Source organism: Sinohyriopsis cumingii, chromosome 19, assembly GCF_028554795.1.
Source record: "Sinohyriopsis cumingii isolate HCF-2022 chromosome 19, ASM2855479v2, whole genome shotgun sequence".
NCBI lineage: Eukaryota > Metazoa > Mollusca > Bivalvia > Unionida > Unionidae > Sinohyriopsis > Sinohyriopsis cumingii.
Window position 1 is genome coordinate 20,452,957 of NC_142979.1, and position 23,850 is coordinate 20,476,806.

Genomic DNA, 23,850 nt, shown 5'->3' on the forward strand with positions numbered 1-23,850 from the left:
TTCCGAAACAAGACATAAAAAACGTAAAAAAGGAAAGATGTACAAACTGGAGACTGCATTGCGACTAGTATAAAAAGGGGGCTATGGTCAAGATCGATAGTTCATTGTGACTACCAAGACCGAGCTAACAAGATGAATACTTTGAAAGAGACATCGTTCCAGTTTGGGGATTGTAAAAAAGCTGTATCTTTCTCTACTGGATGGATAAGACCCAGACATTGCGACGGAAAATGTCCGGAAGGAAACTGCGATTGTCCATGTGGTTACCATTGTAATTGCGTAACGGAGTTTGCAGACGAGTGCGATTGTGAGCCTTGCGATGGGACCGATGCTGTACCTTGTGACCTGAGCGATGCCGTAAAGCATCATGGGAACTTTAGTGCCCCTACCCCTGTCATGGAAAGTGATGCTGTGCGTGTCAAACCTGTGGGATGCGAAAGCGATGCTGCTCGTCCTCTTGGACATTTTACTGGGTTTCGTTTTAAAGGGGAATGTCGACCTTCACGTTTACCTCCCTACGGATGTCATCCAGCCCTGAGCAAACTCCTGCCCATTTCACTCAACCCTCATCGAAACGAACCTGTGAAAAACGAATATTCGTTTCCTGTGCGTTTGTCGGAATACTGCGACTTTGAAAATCGTCTTCAATCGTTCAAAGGAAAATGGCCAAAGTATCTGGGAGGACCGACCCCCGAAGAATTAGCCAGAGCCGGATTTTTCTACTTGGGCGAAGGAGATAAAGTCAAGTGCTTCAGTTGCGGTGTGTCACTTCACCACTGGGAACCGCAAGATTCGGCCTACGTAGAACATGCTCGATGGTCACCGAATTGTCATTACTTACCCTTAGTGGGACCGAGACATTGAAGTAACTTCTTACCATAATAATCTGTTCATGGATACTTTACAAGAGAACATTCGTGCTTTGCCTGTGGAGTTGAGAGAACGCATTTATCGAGAACTGGTCAAAATACAAGTGAAACGTAAAGAACAATTGCATCCGTTACGTCACCGGTGTTTGAACCACTGGTACCTGAAGGCTATACAAGGACTGATTGAGTTGAAAGTGTTCCATTGGACAGACATTGATCAACGACCTCCTGGTTATAAAAAGGATTGGTTTGGTATTGACGATTCTATCTACTACATTGTAAACGTACTGCATCGAATTCCAGAGGAAGAGTTAACGAATTACCAACATCTTGAACACAATGTCAACTTGGTGAAAGAGGAAACTTCTGAACGAATTGTAATGTGTAGATTAGTGACTCAACGATTTAAATTCGACACTGAAGTGAAACCATGTTTGTGCAAAGAGTACATTTCTTGTGTCAGACCAAAGAGGATTTAGTATGACCTATTCATGGATACTTTACAAGAGAACATTCGTGCTTTGCCTGTGGAGTTGAGAGAACGCATTTACCGAGAGCTGGTCAAAATACAAGTGAAACGTAAAGAACAATTGCATCCGATACGTCACCAGATCTTTAACCACTGGTACCTGAAGGGTATAAGAGAACTGATTCGTCAGAAATTCTTTCAATGGTCAGACATTGTTCAAAACTTTGAGGTCGCTAATGATCGACATGTTCATGATTATGGTTACTTCGAGATTCACCTAGTGCAATGCATTGAGGAAGACAAGTTAAAGGATTACCAACATATTTTACGTGGAATCTACTTAGAGGAAGAGGAAACACCTAAACGAACTCTAACGTTTCGGTTACAGTATGCAAGATTTAGATTCCCTACTGGAGAACGAAGATCTCTGGCTAGAAAGTACGTCTATTGCATCCGAAAAAAAGAGAATATAAAAACAGGCTGCCATGCCACGGTTTATGTCACATGTCATCCAACAGATTCCGTGGAAGGAACTCAATGACCATATTCAAACCGTGGATCATTACCATCAATTATTACAAGAACTGTATCCATTCAATTTTGGACGACAAGTGGTGTGTGTCTTAGTGACTTGTTTTCTGGGATTTCGTTTACCAGCCGATTCCTTGTGGACTCTTTACGATCAGTACTTACCACCTCCATGGCCTTAAATGGTCACGAAAAACTCCTTTTGTTCAAAGCCTTGCGTTTTCATCTGGATACTTCTCGACCTCAACAGGAAAAAAAGATTCGTCAACTTTTAGCGACCCAAGACGTGTATGACGATGTGTGTGTAGCTTGTGACTTACACCCTCATTGGACAGATGTTCGTGATTGGAAAAAGGGGGGTTTTGAGGTTTGGACCCAAGAAGTGGCCCAGTATGCACAAGAGTTGTTCAAGGAAAAAAGTTACTTTTCAACCTGTGTTAGTGACGGTGCCAGAAGAACCCGTCACCGAGAACAACCACTCGCTTCAGGACAGGACTGTCATGGACATACCTGAAAGGTCATTCCGGGAGGACACTTGTGTGACAATACCTCAAGTAGAGACTGTAAGAACATTACACACTGTCCCTAGGACATCTTCGTTACCCAAAACATGTTGTACAGACACTTGTTTATATTTCACTTTGATTGTTTTGCTGTGTTTTATATTCCTGTACATCACTATTTGGGTTGTATGTATTTTTGTCTTTCGTGTTCATATTTGAAACATTCAATAAACGTGTTCTGAAAAAGTATATAAACTCTTGTCTTGTTTGTTTTTAGTGTCACAAGTGACATTTCTCACACCATGGCTACCTCTGCTGTCTCTGCTCCCTCTTCCTCTACTGTCAAAGTCATTGACGAACACTTAGATCGTGCCAGTTGGGAGGCTTTGTATCTTCGCCATCCCTTTAACATGCTCATTGCTGGACCTAGCGGTTCAGGCAAAACCGAATTCGTCAAACGTTTGATCGAACATAAACATCATTTGATCGATCGACCCCCTCAACGGATCGTGTGGTGTTACAAAGAGTGGCAATCGGCGTACAGCTTCTTGCGAGAAAGTCAAGGCGATTCCATCGTGTTTGTGGAAGGCATTCCTAAAGAAGACGATGGCATCGTCTCTGACTCCCGTCTAACCCATTTGGTCATTTTCGACGACATGTTAGGAGAAGACGAAGAAGAAATTAAATTGTGGTTTACGCGCAAAGGGCATCACCGTAATGCTAGTGTCATTTACATCACCCAAAATTTGTTTCAACAAAGTAAAGCCCATCGCACCATCAGTCTCAATGCGCATTACGTGGTCTTGTTTAAAAGTCCTCGAGATAAATCGCAAGTGCAAGTCTTAGCCAAACAGTTAGGAACGACTTGGCTGACTCAGGCGTACGACGATGCCACTCAAACGCCACACGCCTATTTACTCGTCGATTTGAAACCTACGACCCCCGAGGATTTGCGATTTCGTACCCACTTGTTTCACCACTGGTGCCAAGACGGAGGGCCTGTCCTGTACACGTCTCCGTCCTCGACTTCATTTCACTCCCCATGAAAAAAATCTATAAAAACCTCAGACCCTTTTTCGTCTGTCTCACACAGTGTGAACATGACGTCCCTTCAGTCGCATCTTCCCGTCAAATTGATTCGTGCCTTGTATGGCATCAGTCGAGAAAAAGATCCACAAACACGAGCCCGTGTCTTAGAAGCTAGTCTCAAAGAAGTCTTACGATGGTTCACGGTGACGGCACGTCAATTACTCCAAGGAATCATTCAGATTCCTCATCAAACCAAACGCTTTTTCGATCGAAACAAAGTCGCTTTGGTCCAACTGGCCGATCCCCGCATCGACACTCAAACCAAAAAACAAATCATTTTGAAACCTGGAGGGAGCGGTACTCTAGGAGGGGTCATCATTCGCTCACTCTTAAGATGGGATCCTAATGCCCCCAAAGTTATCCCCAAGACAAAAGTTCAACGAAGCCCCAAGAAGAAAAAGAAAAAGACCAGGTCCCCAAGAAGAATAACTTCTCCAGTGGCAGGACCCTCCTCTTACCAGACACCACCCCGGAAAAAGAAAAGAAGCCCCCAGAAAAAGAAACAGAGAAAAAGTCCCCAGAAAAAGAAAAGTCCACAGAAGAAAACTAGTCGCAAGAGAGGCACTTCGGCCAGGACGCAACCTTACACTCGCAAACCACGACCTGCCACAGCAGTGACTGCGTCTCCGGCATCCTCACGTTCATCCACTTCTCCGTTGATGACACCCAGAACTGAAGAGTACTTGGAGACGTTGATCACACCAAGAACTTCTCCGTTGATGACCCCCAAAAGAACTTCCCCAGTGGCAGGACCCTCCAATTTAGTGGCAGTGGCTGCTGCTCACAAAGTACCTTCTCCCAAAATCAAAGTCCAAGAAAGATCGGGCATGTTACAAAGTTTACTGGATTTGTTCAAGCAAGAACTGGCTCGATTTAGTCCGTTGCGTACCCCTGCACGACGTGTCATGCCTGTCCTCAAACTGATAAAACGTAAAGACAATCAGTGGCGACGCGTTCCAGTATAAAAAGAGCCTGTGACCAAGTCGGGGTATCAGTGAACTTGTAAAAAAGATGTCACCTCCAAGAAGCCACAAAAGAAAGAGACAAAGGCAGACGCGTCATCCGACAAAGCGCTTAGCCAAGCATCGACATTACCCTAAGAAAAGACACAGTCGTTCCAAGAAAAAAAGGCGTCAACAAAGGGGAGGATTCCTTGGCGATTTTGGGAAAAACATTGTCACCTTTATGACAAAGCGATAGTCCCAAAAAAAGATAAAAGGGTGTGCGTTAAGTCATCGACGTTAGTGTCTGTTCGGTGAATGTCCCGGAACCCACAAGCAAAAATGTCACCCTCCAGAAAACCCCAAGGAAAGAAAAGGAAAGGACTGCCACCTCGTTTAGCTAAACATGGGGACCTGTTATCTGTCCTGTCCAAAGCTTCTTCGCCCCTACGAAAAAAACTCATTCAAACGGCCTCCAAAGAGGTCATCGATACCGTCTGCGAATGTTGTTTGAACGTTTTGAAAGGCACGATCCCTTTGTCCAAACACCAGAAACAATGCTTAGGCAAACATCGTCACGTTCTTCGCCAAATGGTTCAAAAGAAAATTCCCATTCGTCAAAAAAAGAAGATGTTGGTTCAACGTGGAGGCATTTTGCCTCTCTTGCTAGGCCCCATACTGAAAGGAGTCTTGGGAACCATGTTGGGAGGACTGATGGGAGCAAGATAAAAAGGCCTTCGAAAGTCCCAAGATCTCAGAATCGACCCCTGACAACCCCATGGAAGGACGAAAACTAGCTTTAGTGCCTTACAAACGATGGATGGAATACCATCGGTGGCAAGAACAACGCACCCCGCATTTACCTCCCAATCCCAATTTGAGCGAGATGTCCCAGTTACAACACGAATTGCAGTCCTTGATGGATCGCCAAGATTTGTCCGAAACAGAAAAATCGCAAAAGTACGGTCAACTCTTGCAACGACTGCAACTCTTTCACCAGAAAGCTTTAGACGAAACAGCTCTACCCACTCTGAAAGATTTTAAGACCTTGATGAAAAGTCCAACACCATCACCAGTACCAGTACCAGTACCAGTACCACCAGTACCCGTGACCAAGACAGAAAAAGGAGAAGAAGAAGAAGGGTTTCAAACTCCACCAGAAAAAGTACGCAAGTTAACAACACCACCTACCTCCAGAATTGGATGGATTAAAAAGATGATGGCCACCCCTTCTTCCTCACAAGAGAAAAAGAAAGTGAAGACAGAAGTGAAACAAGAACCGATATCCCCCGCTCAGACATCCTCCTCCTCTTCGACACCTATTGCCGGTCGCACACGCAAAGCCTTGCAATCCAAGAAAATACCCCAAGAGAAAAAGAGTAGCCTCTTCCAAGAGTGGGTGCCTTATTAACACACCAATCAACACAAAAAAATGGAAAAAGTCTTAGCCAGCATTTACTACGATCCCTCGCATCCTGCAGGTTACGCAGGAGTTCAAAAATTGTATCGTGCTGCCAAAACTCGACTGAAAAGTCTCCGTTTACCTCAAGTGCAACGATGGTTACAAGAACAAGCTACCTACACTTTACACAAACCCATTCGACGCAAGTTTGCCAGAAGTCGCACCCGAGTGGAAGGCATCGATCATCAATGGCAAGCCGATTTAGCCGATGTCTCTCATTTGGCCAGCTACAATCGTGGCTACAAATATTTGTTTTGTGTCATCGACGTCTTTTCCAAATTTGCCTGGGTCGTGCCCTTGACTTCCAAATCGAGCAGCGAGTTAGTGCGAGCCCTGCAACGGGTGTTGAAACAAAGCGGTCGTCACCCTCTTCGATGGCAAACGGACAAAGGCACCGAATTTCTGAACCAAGCTTTCCAAAAAGAATTAAAGAAACGTGACATTCATTTTTTTACCACCGAGAATCCCGAAACCAAAGCCAGCATCGTGGAACGTTTTCAACGTACTTTGAAAGAACGCATGTGGAAATATTTTACGCATCACCACACTCTGAAGTACATCGACATCTTACCGCACCTGGTGCAAGCGTACAACCAATCTTACCATCGAAGCATCGGACGTGCCCCGCAAGACGTGACTCCCGACAACGAAGTGCTGGTGTTCGAGCGCCTGTTCGGTACGTCCCTGACGAGGGCTGTCCCCAAGAAAAGTGGAGAGTTGGTCGTAGGAGATTGGGTGCGCATTGGCAAAACCAAACGCACTTTCGACAAAGGTTACTTACCTAACTGGACGACCGAATTGTTTCGCGTCACTGGACGAGTGCATGGCCGTCATCCTGCCGTCTATAAATTGGAAGACATGAACGGAGAAGTGCTCAAAGGAACGTTTTATTTGCCCGAGTTACAACGTGTCACCAAAAAAGAAGACGACGTGTACGACATCGAAAGCATTCTCGAACGCAGAACCCGTAAAGTGGGCAAACGACGTGTCAAAGAAGTCAAAGTACGTTGGAAAGGATATCCACCCAGTTTCGATTCTTGGATCGACGCTTCGCAAGTCATCGACTATAAAAAGAAGAAGTGACCATCATGCCCTTTCACACATCAGACGCAGCTACATCGACCACTCCTTCTTCCCCTAGTTCTTCTGTGCAAGATTTACAAAAACAACCCTTGTGGGTGTGGTGTGGAGAACGTGTGCCTAAAACGCAAATCGTCTTTTTCTGCCAAATCTTCGTGGTGTATTGTGTCATCGGGGCAGCCATCGCCAATTTGAGTTTGCAACAAGGAGACAAACAATTGTGGACCATTTTATTGAGCAGTTGCATCGGTTACCTGCTTCCCAATCCCTCCCTGAAATTCTCCTCGAACGGGAACGTTGTGTCCAGTGCCAGTGCCAGTCACCACTCCAACAACAACAACCACAACCAGAACCCCATTTTGGGCGGAGACACACCGCTGACGTCCAGTAATATCCCCTCGGACAGCCACAGAACTCTGGAATTATGAGTCACCAAAACCAATTTTACTTAACCTTACCCAGTGACAGTTCCATGGAGGTGTTTCCCCACAACACGTTGTGCTGTTACACGGCCAAATTACCTCAAGCCATCCCCTTAGATCACGAAGCCCATTGGGAAGTGGCTTTAGTAGAAATGATTCACCCGACCCAAGTCCTCAATGTCCTTCCCAATCAAAATTATTTTACGGTTCAAGTTCATGACGATCAAGTGCAAAAGTGGATGGATACCCATAGCAAATATAACATGAAAAACCCTAACAAAGAAAATCCAAAGTGGACCGACTATCACTTGTTCATTCCCCCAGGTTATTATTTTAGTGGTCAACATTTGGTCAACACCATAGCCACCAAGTTTAATGGCGTGTTTCTGAAGGCTTTGGTGGCTGCCCAAAAAAGTGTCACCCTGGAGTACCACAAAACAGCTCGTCGCTTCCTGATAAAATTTCCTGAGGGGGATAAAATCATGTCTTTCTTATTTTGTCCTGAATTGTTTGACATGTTGGGCGGTGACATGGAGCTGAGGAAGAGAGGAGAACAAAAAACAAAACCCGAATTATCAGTCATTTCTGACAACGATTCTTTTGCCAAGTATTTTCGTACCCCGGTAGAACTGAACCAAGGACTGAATTTGATGTTCGTGTATTCCGATGTGGTGGAATACAACGTGGTGGGACACACCTCCGTGCCGTTACTGCGTGTCATTCCTTTCAAAGTGGATTCTGCCGCAAATGCTGACGAGGAAGGTGGAAACACTTACCACGTCCACCGCGAATTTGTCCATCCTCACTATTTGCCGGTCAGCAAGTCGTATTTGGACACGGTCAACATTACTATAAAAGGAGATTTGGGACAAAATATTCCATTCACCAAAGGAAAAGTCACAGTGAAACTCCATTTTCGAAAACGGTTTTCTCACGACTCGTAAGTAAGTCATGTATCCAGTGTACCGAGGGGTTGCACGACAGCGAGGACACGGTTTAGGAGATATGTTAAAATCGGCCTTTCGTTCCGTGGCCCCGGTGTTGAAACCGATGGTGACACGCGGATTGCACGCCTTGAAAGATGCGGCACTGACGCAAGGCAAAGAATTTCTCCAAAATGTCATCATCGACAAACAAAACCCTAAAGAAGCCTTCATGAGGGCAGGCAAAAATGTCTTGCTGCAAACGGGCAAAGACATTTTAGGCCGACGAGACACACCTATAAATGCCCTGCACGCTACTGAGTCAGGCATTCAGCAAGGACAAGGCAGAAAGAGACGACGAAGAAAACACCCTTTCACTAGACTTCAAGCTAGAAAGGCCAAGAAAAGAAGAACCGTTCGAGACTTAGACGTTTTCGATTATTGAGACACAGAAAAAAATGATGCACCGAGAATCTTGCGCTTGTTCCAAGACGGAACTGGATCTGTTTGCCATGCCCCCTACCATGATGACGATGCAAGAATCTCAGTGGGTGGAATTTCATCCCGTCTCCTCTTTGACGGAATCAGCTCCCATCGAGTTTGAAATCAAAGGACAACCCGAAGATTACATCGATCTGAATAGCAGTTACCTGTATTTGAAAGTGAAAGTGAGCAAAACGGACAACACTAATCCTGCAGACGTTGCTAGAGTAGCTCCTGTCAACAATTTCATGCATTCCTTGTTCAGCGAAGTGGACTTGTACTTGAATAACAAACTGGTCAGCAGCAGCATGGATACTTACCCTTATCGCGCCTACCTGGAAAATCTCTTGACGTACGGAAAAGAAGCCAAGAACACTCATCTGGATGCTTGCGTGGTATGGAAACCTGACACAGCGGGTACAACCACGTTTACCGACCTAGCTATTGCACCAGAAGATGACAATCCTCACAATGCGGGATATATGGCTCGACGACAGAAAATTCTGCAAGGGCGAAGTTTAGAACTGATGGATCGTTTGCATTTGGACATGTGGTTGCAAGAAAAGTATTTGCTGAACGGGGTGGATATCCGTCTGAGACTGAATCGTAGCAGTGCCGCTTTCCATTTGATGGCCCATGCCAATGAATACAAAACTATCATTCAAGAAGCCCGACTTTACGTGCGTCGTGTGGAAGTGTTACCTAAAGTAGGTAACGACATCAGTCAGACGTTAAGCAGAACGACCGCCAAGTACCCGATACGACGTGTAGAAGTGAAAACGTTCACCATTCCCACTGGACAGCGATCTATGATCGAAGATCATCTATTCCAAGGACAGTTACCCAAACGTTTGATTGTTGGTATCGTCAGGAATTCAGCCTTCAATGGAGTTCACGATCAAAATCCTTTTGAGTTTCAACATTACAATGTATCCAAGATCGAAGTCAGTCGCGACGGCAAGACCTTGTGTACCCGACCTTTCGAGCCTAACTTTGGTGCCGCAAAGAATTATTTGAGATCGTACTTGTCCCTGTACGAAGCCACCGGCCAGTTAGGAACCAACACCAGTCACGGTATTACGTACGACGATTATGCAGGAGGTTATGCTTTGTGGGCTTTTGATTTCACTCCAGACCAAGGCAGCGATGAGGGACATTTCCACCCTATAAAATCTGGCCAGATTCGTGTGGAACTTCAGTTTTCGAGTGCTCTACCAGAGACGGTGAACGTCCTCCTGTATGCAGAATTCGATAATACGATAGAAATCAACAGTTTGAGAGAAGTCATTCTAGACTATTAGAAGCCATGGAAGACTGTTATCCCTCTTTACCTAGTGAAGAAACTTTGGACATGAAATGTGAGGAGACTGTGGAAGAAGAAGTGATCATGATGAAGTCAAGATGGCCAGAACAAGAAGCCCATTTAGTCTCCTGTTTTGCCAAACACTTGGTCGACAAAATAACAGAATTGATCAAGAAAAACTGCTATGGATGTCAAAACGATCATCCCAGTCAAATTCAACACGATAAATGCCTGATGTTAAGTCAAGAAGAAAAATTGGACGAGTATCTGGACGAAGCTTGGAGTCTCATCTCGAACAAAGACGTGTTGCACCAGTGGTATAAAGACTTGCGTGAACATTCTTGTCCACCATTAACCACTCAAGAGATCCATCGTATCGAAGCTCTCCTGAATCAGAGTGAGGAAACAGAACGAATAACCGTTTATTCGTCAGACATTTTTAAGCAAAAAGTCAGGATCGAATTGACGACTTATTATTACCTGTGAAGAAGAAAAAAACACAAAACAATGGATACCTGGGAACTTCATTACCTTTTGAACCACAGTTCGTATACGGCTTCTTGGAATCCTGTCGTCTGTGCTAAAGATGAACTCCCTCATCGCAAACCTAAAGACCATCAAGCTTACGTGATCAACACGGACGACAGTCATCTCCCAGGAACCCACTGGGTAGCCGTCTACTTTCCTCAAGAAGGATGTGTGGAATATTTCGATTCGTATGGATTGCCCCCTTTGGAAGACGATATCATCGACTTTATGAGAAGAAATGCTCAAACCACCCGATTCAATAATGTGAAATTACAAGGCACAGATTCCTTGGTGTGTGGACAGTACTGTGTGTATTTTCTGCATCATCGAAGCCTAGGCTATTCCTTAGAACATTTAGTGACTCATTTCGATCCTCGTTCTTCTGCTAGAAACGATGTGAAAGTAGATCGATGGTTTTGTGACCATTATGCTTATCTTTTGTCTCAAGCTAGGAAACGTAGTGTCCATCAATGGCCTAATGATTTCCAACAGTGGAAATCACAATTTCATTCACAACGTTGTCAGCCCTGTTTAAAGTAGATTGTCCATTGAGAAAAAAATGTTAGTGATTTGAAAAAAAATTGTTTGATGTTATAGTGTTGGATTATTGTTAAAAAATGTTAGAAATGTTGTTGTTTAGTGTTAAGTGATTTTTGAATAAAAAATGTTGTGTTTTGAAAAAAATGTCTTTGTCTTTTGTTTAGCTATAAGAATGTTGGATTGATGCTCTTTCATTTCTTACTATCCCTCTCATGACACTCACTGAACGTTGCGACTAGAAAACCGTGTGGGGGATGTTTTCCTTCACGTCCGCGCTTTGACTTTAAGAACCGGGGGTTGTTTCCAGTCTAACCATTCATTGTCGACTCATCCTCCTACGAAGATGTGCTCCAAACTAGCTAAGCTCAACGAAGCCTACGTGAATTTGCATAGGGTCAGACACAGTCTGATACCGAAGCCAGAAGAAATAGAGAATGTGAGAATGTTAAAAATCACTGAAGACCTAATAGAAGAGCTCTTCAGAGAAGAAGTGAACAGGGAAAAAGAAGAATGGACAGAGAAGTACAGACTTCAAAAACAGCAGCAACAGCAACAACAACAACAACAACAACAGCAGCAGCAGCAACCTGAACCTGACAGAGGCTTTGTCGATTGCCGTATCGACACCAAAGAGTTCTTCTTCTCTTTCCGAAGAAGCAGACCTATTGCCAGAAAGTCTATCCTCAGAGGACATCGCATTCTTAGAAACTAAAAAAGAATGCCATAGCAAAACAAAAAAACAGCCCTTTTCAGGGCTACCCAATACTCTAGAAAAGAAATAACCATCGATTTGCCAATGTGTGTAGGTAGAGTAGTGTGAAAATAAACACTAACTCTTTCTTAAAAAATGTGAGGGTATGTGTTTGTGTGATTGTGTGATTGTGTTAGTAAGTGATAAAGTAGGTTGGTGAGGATAGTAGATTAAAATGATGTAGGGGCTGTTTGAGGTGTATATTTGGGGTTAGATTGGATTGATTTGAGTATGTGGATAGTCTATTGAAGTGATTTATAAAAAATTTTAAATAGTAATGGGTAGCATAAAAAGTGAGTGAGTGTTTCTTTTAGGTCCGCGCATTGTTGTTTTTTTGGTCATGATCTAGGTAAGATGAATTTTATGTTATTAGGGGGATGTTTTCCTTCACGTCCGCGCTTTCAGTATAAATTGAAACTCGTTCGGCAGTCCAGCTACCCTTGTTGATTGATCAACACCAAAAAAATGAACACGAGACTTGAGAAACTGTTGGAGCTTCATGTGCATCTGGAATATGCCAGGCGCATATTAAATGAACTGGCCGCTGAAGCCATTGTCGAGGAGGGAAGGATAAGAGAGGAGGAAAGAAGAAACAAAGAAGAGGAGGAGAGAAGATATAAAGAAGAAGAAGAAAGAAGATATAAAGAGGAAAGAAGAAACAAAGAAGAGGAGGAGGAAAAGGAGAGAAGAAATTTCAAAATCCCAGAGAGCGAAAATTGGGATTCTGAAGCGAGATATCCTGCCTCTGCTCTCTCCCCCCAAAAGGTAAAAAGTAACTGGGGGATAAGATGTGTATGTGGCGCCAGGCCTGGAAGGTGCCACCATTAACCAGGTGTCCATGAAGTTCCAAACAAAACAGCCCTTTTCAGGGCTACCCAATACTCTAGAAAAGAAATAACGATCAATTTGCCAATGTGTGTAAGTAGAGTAGTGTGAAAATAAACACTAACTCTTTATTAATAGTGGAAGTGTATGTGTTTGTGTGTTTGTGTTTGTGTTTGTAACTAATAAAGTAAGTTAGTGTGAATAGTAGATTATGGGTTTATTTATTGTTTCTTAGCGTAAGTGGAGAGTATAGTTAGGGTTATATTATATGAAATGAGAAAAGTGGGGATGTTTTCCTTCACGTCCGCGCGTTGTTGGGTCATGATCTAGGTAAGATCAATTTTATGTTTTTAGGGGATGTTTTCCTTCACGTTCGCGCTTTGAGTATAAAACTAACAGTGTTGGCCATTGGAACCCATTCTACGGAATAAGCAAACAAGAAGATGCCAGCAGCTTCAGCTTTATACAACGATCTTATGGGAAGTTGGTATTGGATGGTAGATGGATTGAGTGTAGTAGAAAGGGTTGAACAGGAATGGAGGTATGCAGTGACAAAAGACTTCGTCTCAAAACAAGTAACCAGCCTCCACTTATCCGTAAATATTGTAAAAGAAATGATAGAGGATGAGGAGAAGAGAATCAGAGGTTTAATTAACCCACCGTATGTCAAAGTGGGTAAGTTAAAAGAAGCGATAGATCATGTGACGAGTGCAAGGTGCTTTCTAGAAGACATTGTAGAATGGACAGATTGGTGTTTCGCGAAGTGGGGGTTAGAAAAACTTAAGAAAGCTGAAGAACTAATGAGGAATGTGCTGACCGAAGAGGTCAAGAAGATCAAAGAAAAGTGGTCAAAGGAAAGAAAAAAAGAAGAAAATAAAAAAAAAAGGGATGAATTAGAAAAACTGAACACAAACTGGATGAAAATCCAAGAGAAGTTCCGGGCCATGGGCCACCCGGACTGGTTGCCGGAAACAGAAAAGAAAAAGAAGAAAGGAATGATGGACAAAATAAGAGGATGGTGGAAGAAGTTAAGAAGTTAAAAGAAGAAGAAGAAGAAAAAACCCAAAGGCCCTTTTCAGGGCCCCCATATTTCTCGAAAAGAGATAGTCTTTGAATTGCCTACCCCTTTTTTTAAAAATTTAAAAAAAAAAAAATCCCATGTTAAATTCCCCTTGTCCGTAGATTGTCCCACGATTTATTCCCATGTTAAATTCCCCTTGTCCGTAGATTGTCCCACGATTTTTCGCCATGTTAAATTTCCATTGTCCGTAGATTGTCCCAAAGGGTTCTGTAATGCTAATTCCCATTGTCCGTAGGGTATCCCTATTCACTACTGTGGTTCTTTCTGAGGTTTTCCCGAGTTCTTCCTCCACCATTAAAACTGGCCGCCATGTATAGCCTATCGTGTGCTGAAAAATGGCGTTAAAAAACAACAACAACAACAACAACATATATTTTAGAGATATAAAATATTTGTTGAATTTTACAAAGCCTGATGCTTTTCACTTTTTTATGTTACTGATTTTGAGAGCATAGCCTCGTAACAAGTGTTATTGAAATATATAACTTTGCATACTTACTTGATACATTTGTTGCATGGTTCGCCATCCTCCTCTTCACACCTTTTATCATTTTAAAAGAAAAGTAGCAAATAAGTGAGAGAATGAAACTAGCATTATTACAACTTTCATTTAGAAACACTAAAAACAAGAGACCTGTTTATATCCCGTGATCGAAATCTGTCAATAGCATCTTTGTAAAAACAATGATTACATAATACACGCAAACTACGAACACTTAAAATGATTCACAAAACTTTGCTTCTGCAGGAAACCATCCTTTTCAATTTATACCCCGTTAATTGCCAAATAAAATGTTTGTGTGTGTGTGTGTGTGTGATTTGGATTTTTAACGAGGCGTTAAACATTAGTCAGTCATATCGCTACGTGGTCTGCAGTGTGGTAGTTTATAATGATGTCTAGCACTGGGGCATCATGTCGCATACATGTAGCATGATGCCCCACCCAGTCACATTTTCCTGACACCAGGCCGACCAGTCCTAAGACTAACCTCTTAATGCTGAGCGCCAAGCGAGGCAGCTGTTAGTACAATTTTTTTAATATAAGTCTTTGGTATGGCTTGGACGGGAATCGAACCCACGATCTCCCGCATCCAAGGCGGATGCTCTTACCACTAGGCATCCGGAGTGGTGCTAAATACATTGTACTGACGGCAATATGTGTTCAAGATAGAGAGATGGATAAGTGGATAGATAGATGCTGCAATATTTTACACTCACATTTCTATTAATTCAGTACGTTTCATATCCACAATTATGCAGCTTGCCTTATTTTATATGGAAGTGTAGATTATAGATTTAAATAAACGGTTGATATTTAAAATCAGGTAATTTCGAACAACATTCCATGTAAAATATAGAGCATAAGGGATGATTGGACAACGATTATGTTTAATGATGTATAGATATCACGGATCTCAAGAGTGAATCCAGTAAACAGGCGACTTTCTTTATTATAGGCCCGAATTTATTATTATCACAACATATCTACTTTCTGACAGAATCAGTACATGACGACGTCTTAGTACACTATGTGAGTGAGAAGATAGCTTATTTTGTTGAAAGATCCAAGCCTGCGTGGTGCTGATAAATGCATCCATGATATAACGAAATTCCCGTTGAAACAACTGAAGGCATGACAATCGACTGATATGACTGATAATTCACTAGCAAATCATTTTCAGTAATTCCCTGGGTGAAAGTATGAGAAATCAAGGTAAATTAATTTTCAGTGTATTGGCCTCACATATAATATAAATTATTTAATACAATTTCATACATTCTTTGAAAATTAGACACATCTAATTAAATGGAAATTTACATTGCCAGAAAATGAATATATATAAATTAAAAATGTTTTATTCTAAAAAGGGAAATACAAGTTTATCGTTCGAGTCAAACATGATAAAGATAATTTTCACAGATATGAAGGTGATCATAATTGATGGTGGCATAATTAAAGATATACAACACATTTATTTTTCTTAACTTAATAGCTATTTTACACTCTTTCTGTTTTGTGGACAAAACAATTTTTCCTGTTAGAAAACAATACATACAATGATTCTAACTTTTCTTTCTTTTGCTGAACATGTAGTCTTGCATAGATTTTATTTTGATTTATTTTAGTTTTATTTGTTTATTATATTTGTTTAAGAAAACGTATGGTAATCATCCTTTTTGTGCAATGCAAGTTTTATATTAGTAGTTTTAATATTTTAAAATTTGTAATAATTGCAAGTTAAGCAATTTATTTGTCAATTAGTTATTAGATGGAAATCTGCATAGATACTGAAATAATTCAACATCGTCCTCTTACTTTAATAAACATTATAAATATCCAATTAAAATAATTATTTCTGACAAAAGCTGCATAACTCAACGTAATTGTTCAATAAACTTTTTCCAAATTAACAGAATTGAATCCTGCAATGGAGATAAACAATAGAAATTTGAAAAAGATTTAGAAAATTATATCTGGTACTCTCTGTACAAGTGAAACAAAATAATACCTTTCATCATAAGTTCCATCTGGGTTTTAAAATCTTGCGTCTCGGAAATGTCGATAGCGAGCTGTTGATGCAACTTTTGAACTCTCCCATCAAGTGTGAGGATATGGCCGATGCAGTTTTTGAGGTTGTCGTTTGTCGATCGTTCAAAGTCTAATATGTCAGCTTGGTACAAATTGATGAGCTCCAGTTGAAGTTTAATTTCCTCACGAATATCAAAGGCACAGGTTTTCAATTCAGCTGCTTTCTTGTTAACATTTTCTTGGAATTCATGCCCAAGAACTTTCGAAAGTCTGTTTAGGCTGGCCTCTAGCATCGTCCACAACTTTTCAAACTCAGAATTTGACAGAGTGGGATCAGGAATGTGACCGATGTGATCATTTCTGAATTTTTTCAATCTCATCAAGTCCGCTCCTGTTGAGTGGTCTGTTTCCAATATTTGACCATCCCACCCCAAATCTGGTGGACAAAGTGGAAAAACATTTCTGTGTAGAGTGGACAAAAGTGTTATATCAAAATTTTGCAGAACAATGCAACCATTAGTTGGATACAGCAATGACCATTGTGGGTCTGTAATAATTCGTTTTGTTTTAAGGTTCTGCAAATCTGGTGTCTTTGAGTCAAAGAATTCTTTTGTCTGTTGATCACGTGTAGTAGGGAAGGCATTAAGATCATCGTTCCATTTCTTTGCAAGAACCATTAGATCTGTGGTGGATGCATTGAATTGCTGGAATTGATTATCCCATTCAATTAACTTCTTTCGTAGATTAATGTGCCATTTACAGCAGATGTCTTGTAGCCCTGTATTACACTTTTGGTGAACCCTCGATAGACAGTTTTTAACATCAGTCACCAAAGTTTGCAAAGTCTGCTGATGTGGACTATTGGAAATGTGTGTAACCCATATATCGAGAAGTTTATCGATCTTTGGTTGCAACGATGTAAACAAATCGTGTAAGTCTGATTTCAATGCACACTCAGAATTGACTTCGCCTTGTTGAAATAGTTTTAAAATCGTATTTAGATCCCCTGGTCCCTGTTGAATGAAAGACTTTAGATTATTAAGAAAATCGGCTGACTGATTTTCTATTCTTTCATGATGTCGTTCTGTGATATGCATAAGATTCTGCTGATCCACTTGACAAAGGCTGATAAACTCCTCTGTCCAAGTTTTTACTAACGTCAATAAGGAAGTATTTAATGTGGCAAGACCTTGTAACTCACTTAACCATCTGTTCAATGTATCTTGCTGGGTTACATGGTTGCTCATAAAATCTTGTATGTCATCTTCCCAGTTTTTAAGAACTGAGAGTTGCTTTCTTATTTCCATATCATTGGGCCCGCGACTGCGTTTCCATTTGGAAAGAAGCGGTCGAAGATATTGCTGACTTGAAAAATCTAGTGTTCTATGATGATGGTTAAGTGAACTCCACAGCAACTTCACACCGTCCGACCTACTATGCAAGCTGACTTTCTCTAGCCATAGTTTATGATATTCACTGAAACTATCTGTCTGAATATTGAACTTGAGCCGTTCACGGAGCACCTCGGCTCCAACATCAACTAAGTATTTTGAAAATCTGAACCAGTTCAGGGACTCTACTTCCATGATGGTTAATAGATGAGTCAATACAGATAATTTAAGATATTACATTAATCCAATATCTCATTAAGAATTTATTTCAATCTATTCGCAGCTCAGACACTATACCTAAATGTCTGCCTGAATTGAACCATATAAACTGCCGTACACTTTATCATCGCTAAAGATATTATTCATTTTATGCTGACGGATTTGTTCGACATGGATGCTGACAGATGACAATATCAAACTCTCCTTTTGAATCTGAAAATGAAATTTCAAATAGTACAAACATTACATACATTATGTCAACTGCAGATGAAATAATTTATAACTACAGAGACAATAATTTCTGCAATCATTGTTTGCCAAGAGTGGGAACATACTGATCATCTATTTTTTTTGTATCTAAACAGCATGACGCCCACTTTAATCTACGTAGTACAAAATAGTCTTGAATTATCCTCACATTTTTAATGATGTTGATTCCAAGATTTGCGATCGCGTAGGCCAGTGTTATATTTCAAGAAAGTTTGAAATCTACTTAGGACAAGTAAGAAAAGCTGGAGGTATTATACTGAAGAAATAAATAACATCTAATGTAGTGATAGGATATAAAAGGTCAGATGACGTCCTAAACAACTTGTAATCCTACGGAGAAATTAGCCAAAATAAATGGACTCAATAATAATAGTAAGAGTCCCTTAAAGAGACTGACGCTTTCCAGTTAGAAACGAAAATCCGGGTATTCAGGATAAGACAATTTCGTCTTTTTAACGGTTGAGGCGTGAAAATATCATTAATATTCTCGAGGGATCAAGAGAAGCAGTGATAGCAAAATGTTCAAGCTGGTCATAGTGGAAGCAATAATTTGACGAGTTGGTCAAGATGTCAACAATGGAGGCAATTACTTGGTGTCGGATTGGCATCATTTTTATTCGGGAACAACTACACATCATAATAACGTCTCTGTTGATAACCCCATGCTGTCAATACTTTCTACTTGGAAGGAGTGACACTACGAATGTGTTCAAGATGACTGCTGTGGCGGCTACACTGGATGTCGGATTGGCTCAGTGTTCATTTAGATCTAAGCAGACATCATAATAAATGTCATTTTTGTGAAATTCTATGTTAATTTGACGTTCGATTCAGAAGGAATAACAAGATTTTCAATGCGGCTATATGGCGGCCGTCTTAGACCTCAGATGGGCACCATGTTTATTTGAGAGCAACTTGACAACTAAAAGAAGCATTTTAGTGAAAACGCCATGTTGGTAAGACCACCAATTCATAAGGAGTAGCGATAAGAATCACAATTATTATTTAGGATCAACTGTGATCAATGTGTGTGTAAACATCAATGGTAATCCGCTATGAAGTTAATGAGGCCAATAAACTTGTGCTAACAGACTGAGGACAGACTACATACGACAGACTGAGGACAGACTACATACAACAGAGGACAGACTACATACAACAGACAAAAGATATGAGACAGACCAAGGACAATATCACTTAAGGGTTTCTGGTCCATGAACGGTAGAACAAAAGACTATTTTGTCCTGTCGCACCTTTATCAGTTTTCGGACAAATTTTCTAGTCAATGACTCAATTGCTGCAATGGTGAATAATTGATATGAACTGAATTGTCTCTAAGGTTGTGTTTTGTTCCAATGATCCCATGTACTTGTTCATTAACCATGCCCTAATCGATGAACAATCCATGCAGTTTATCATAGATGTGCATTCGTACTTCTCGTGTGCTAATACATGCTCTAATTCATCAATAATTGCACTGCAGAAAAATGAAGCCATGTATGAAAATAGTTTTAATTGTATATCAATAAGTACAAAAAGAAAATTGTCAACATTTGGGTTAAACTATTACAACCTAAACCTGACATTAACTATAAAGATACAGAAAATAGGTCAACTTAGTTCTAAGGGCAACGATTAGTTGATTATCCTATATGTTTCATCAAATAACTTTATATAGTTCGAGAATTGCTCAGAATTATTTATATTTGTTCCATGGAATTGAATATTTTCTCCAATGTACCAGCTGCTTTTCATCTGAGTGACTACGTAAAGCTGTAAAATTTGAAGAGCAAATCAAACATAAAAATGGACAGAGAGATCATAAATATCAACTTTCAACTTAGATTTATATAAATTGGAACATATAAAGTATTATTACATACCTTCCGATGTCCTTCAATCTATTCATTGGATTGGCATCTTTAACAATGTACATTCATTTATACATTTGCATATGAATATACATTTCGTTCAAGAACAATGTTAGTTACCTAAATACGTGGACGATTTCTCATTCACTTGTTCGTTTACCTGGCGAATTCGGAAACAATTGATATTGAATTATCAAAATTGTGCCGGTCCATCTAGATATGAAATCGGTTGGGAAATGTATATCTTACATTATTCAAGTTTTTCACACTTGCACATATTCCTTTTTCACCCACACATTGCGTATTGTTTTAAAGCTGCATATAAAACGGAACATAAAGCACCAATCCATACCATCTAATCAAGTTTCTTAATTATATTTATTAAAGACATCGCCCATGGGAAATGTATCAAAAAGCTACATAATAAAGACAAGAAACTACATAATAAATGTGCAAGTAGTCACAAAAATACAGCTTTATTCCTAAGTTCGGATAAGTGTGAGAATTCGAAGAGCCCTCTTGAAGTACCTACCATTCATATATTATGTTCAGTGAGTTAGTTTGTTAAATAATCATATGTTCCAGTTGATTAATGTATCATTCGGATATTTTGTTTACATTATTATCACTTCTTTTTGTTTGTGATACACTCTGAACTGATAGCGATCTAATCTTAAAGGTTTTGATTATTGACCATATAGCCATACGCCATTTATCGACACCCTAAAGAATATATTATACATTTCAGGAAAAAGGGCATGGAATGTATGCTCCACAAAGCAAATAAAAAAGGAACAGGCATTATGCAATAACTCAGAATTGATGGTTCAGCCTTCTCAACCATTCGAGAGAAATTGTGACCCAATTTATGTCCCTGCAATGCTTGTTTGGTATTGTATGGCTCTTTATATATTTGATAATGCAAGTTAAGTAGTTTCTGGTTACATTTTGATGAGAGTTCTCATTTTATTTGCGATTTAAAGATGTGAAAATATGACTATGACCACCATTTTGAAACAGTATAAGTAGTCATGTTGGTGTCAATAATATTCCAAGACAAATTGAGCACTCTATGCATTATCAACATACATATGCTTAAGATAGTGCGAAAAATATAATTTTATAGTATATTAAGCTTCTCCGAGAATACTTACCCAATCACATTACATTATGAATATTAGCCTGCTACCTCGCAAATCCAGCCCTTACTAAAAGACGAAATCGTCTTATCCTGTCTATTGTTTCATAGATAAAGGCAGCAACTTTTGCCAATTACCTCCCTTTCGTACAACCAGTTGTCACCAGTTTTTAGCTGAGCGCGACACTAACGAAGATTCTCGCAAAGCGGGGTGGTTGGGAAGGTTTTCGATTAATGTGATTGGGTAACTTTTCTTTGAAAAACATAATGTACTTAAAATGTGCTGTCTCTTTCGAATACGTTCCCCAATCACATTTTATATTAGGAGACTAAGTAAGAGGAGGAGAGGATGCATCCGACCTCTATTTCTGGTATCCTTCTGAGGATGAGTGGCTCTTTTCGTTCTATGAAAGATGACCCATTATCTTAATGGCACAAGCAACACAACCCGATATCACGTGAGCTGGGACTCTTATATATAGTCAAGTTGATGAACTTAAAACCGTCTCACCTACAAACATTTTCACTGGCGAATGCAGCGCAGCTAACAGGATGTGAAGATTGATCAAGTTGGTTCTGGTCGCCATCGGCCCTACTAGATCGAAAGTTTGTCTCTGCGACAGTAAATCTCTGAGGTAAAAACTCGAGAAGGGTGACTCCGCATGGCAGCCAACAGCTTCTACATTATCTCGGATCGAAACGTTGCGTTCGAAAGCGAGGTTCGCAGAGATGGCTCTATTCTCATGAGCTGTAATTTCATGAAGCGACTCTGATCTTGTGAGATCGCAGAGTACTCAGAGCGTATAAGTCATTTCATCCACGAAGCAAGGGCTTGAGGGTGATGTCCCGTTTTCCGGCCTTCACCAGAAAGAAAGAGGCGTTTGCACGTGTTCAACTTGTCTCTTTCCTTATGAAGTAGTGCTTCAGGGCGCGGACAGGATCTTGCATGGCTGCTGATCTCGACTTGTCTATTGAAGAGAGGGCACGCACGACAGCTCGTTGGTTACTGACGGGCAAGAACCGGTTTTTGGCTATGAAGCCTGGTTGTGTTAGGAGGACTACCAAAATATCAGATCTGAACTGAAGGTAGTTCGCATTGACTGAAATGGCATGTAGTTCAACGACCGTGCATGCGCAAGCTAAAGTTATCAAAAAACATGCCTTGAATGATACAAACTTAAGCGAAGTGTGGATTAGGGGCTCGAACTTGCTTGAGTTGAGCCATGTTAGAACCCAGGACAAGGTACATTTGCCAAACAATGTTATCGATTTGGGTCGATGAAGATCATAAGTGGCTGAAAGATCTGAAGGTCTTTATCATTCCCAATGTCACATCTGCCATGATGTCGGAATGTGTCAGATATCAGATCTATAGCCTTTTATAGTGATCGCGGAAAACTGTCTCTCCTCAAAGAGCCAGAGAAAACAGTCGGCCAATTGAGAGACTACGGCACGCAAAGTGATAATGTAAAGTATCTGTCACCAGTCCCTAAACACACGCCACTTCCACTCATAAGCCTTCAGAGTGGAGGGCTTTCTTGTTTTTGAGATTATCTCCATAATCGAAGTTTTGAATTGTTGGTCCCAAAAGGCTGTCCTGATAAGAGCCAAGAGTGTAGAAGAAGATGGTCCTGTCAGGGGTGAATCTGTCTGACTGAATCTGTCTGACTTGCATGTTGATATGGAGATTGTCGTACCAACGTAGAAACTGCCACACAAGGAGACACAGGTCAGGTCATTTGGTGCCCACATTTGAGGAGATAGGTCACCACAACCAAGATTTCAGAGATGATGAGGACCGTTTTGCCTGAGTCTGTCTTCTCAGAAGTGAAGCGCGTTGATAACAGTGGACAAATTGGGAAAACATTTCTGTGTAGAGTGCACAAAAGCGTTATATCAAATGTTTGCAGAATAAGGCAAACACGAACGGGATATAGCAGTAAACATTGTGGGTCCGGAATAATTCGTTGTGTCTTCAGGTTTTGTAAATATCATGTCGTTGAATTAAACAATCTCTTCTCTAAATAATGTGTTAACAATGGTAACATATGAAAGAGAAAATAATGAAGTTGTTAATAATACCCCAAAAATCTTCAATAATCGATAAAGTTAAAGTAAATTGCAAATAATGACTGATCCAGACCAGACAATCAGTGCCAATACACCATTATATGTATAAATCGATGACACGCTACCATTCATTTGTACGAAAATGAGACAATATACCTATAGTAACGATCGTAACTACCAGTGATTATTATTGCTGTGTTATATAATCACTCCGGTTCACATCTTACCGACAAGGGGAATTAAATTCGCAATGTTTGCCTATAACGATTGCGTCGAAACCTGTCTGAAACAGAGTTTGGCTCCAAAACATCCAGCAGAACCCGCTACCGGGGATGCCATCGGGAGAGTTGAAATACCAGTACAAGTTTTCAAACCACATGAAAAATTCGCCAAAGTAAAAGTTAGTTTCAATTTGCTTAAGACAACACTGTACTATTTAAAAATATGCTTGCAAATATAATGCATATATATATTTTGTGTGTTTACATTTTAAAATTATTTGTGTGGGTACCTAAAGAAGCACATAATCAAGATATTCATCAGCAGTTGTTCAAATCTTCATAC

At 40.6% G+C, this 23,850-nt stretch overlaps 1 protein-coding gene across 2 annotated transcripts in view; it reads right to left on the reverse strand.

Annotated features, from left to right (window-relative positions):
- LOC149775243 (uncharacterized) overlaps positions 1-23,850 on the reverse strand; it is a 70,868-nt gene that overhangs the window by 27,087 nt on the left and 19,931 nt on the right. The window contains exons 2-4 of one of the 2 annotated variants that reach the window (XM_089943397.1): positions 18,798-18,976; positions 16,308-18,150; positions 14,297-14,338 (exon numbers count right to left, since the gene is read on the reverse strand). In XM_089943397.1, the coding sequence (XP_089799523.1) occupies positions 14,297-14,338; positions 16,308-17,913 (1,648 nt within the window). In that variant the 5' untranslated portion in view covers positions 17,914-18,150; positions 18,798-18,976. The remainder of the gene's footprint in view (positions 1-14,296; positions 14,339-16,307; positions 18,151-18,797; positions 18,977-23,850) is intronic. The other variant, XM_089943399.1, reaches the window with a different exon arrangement.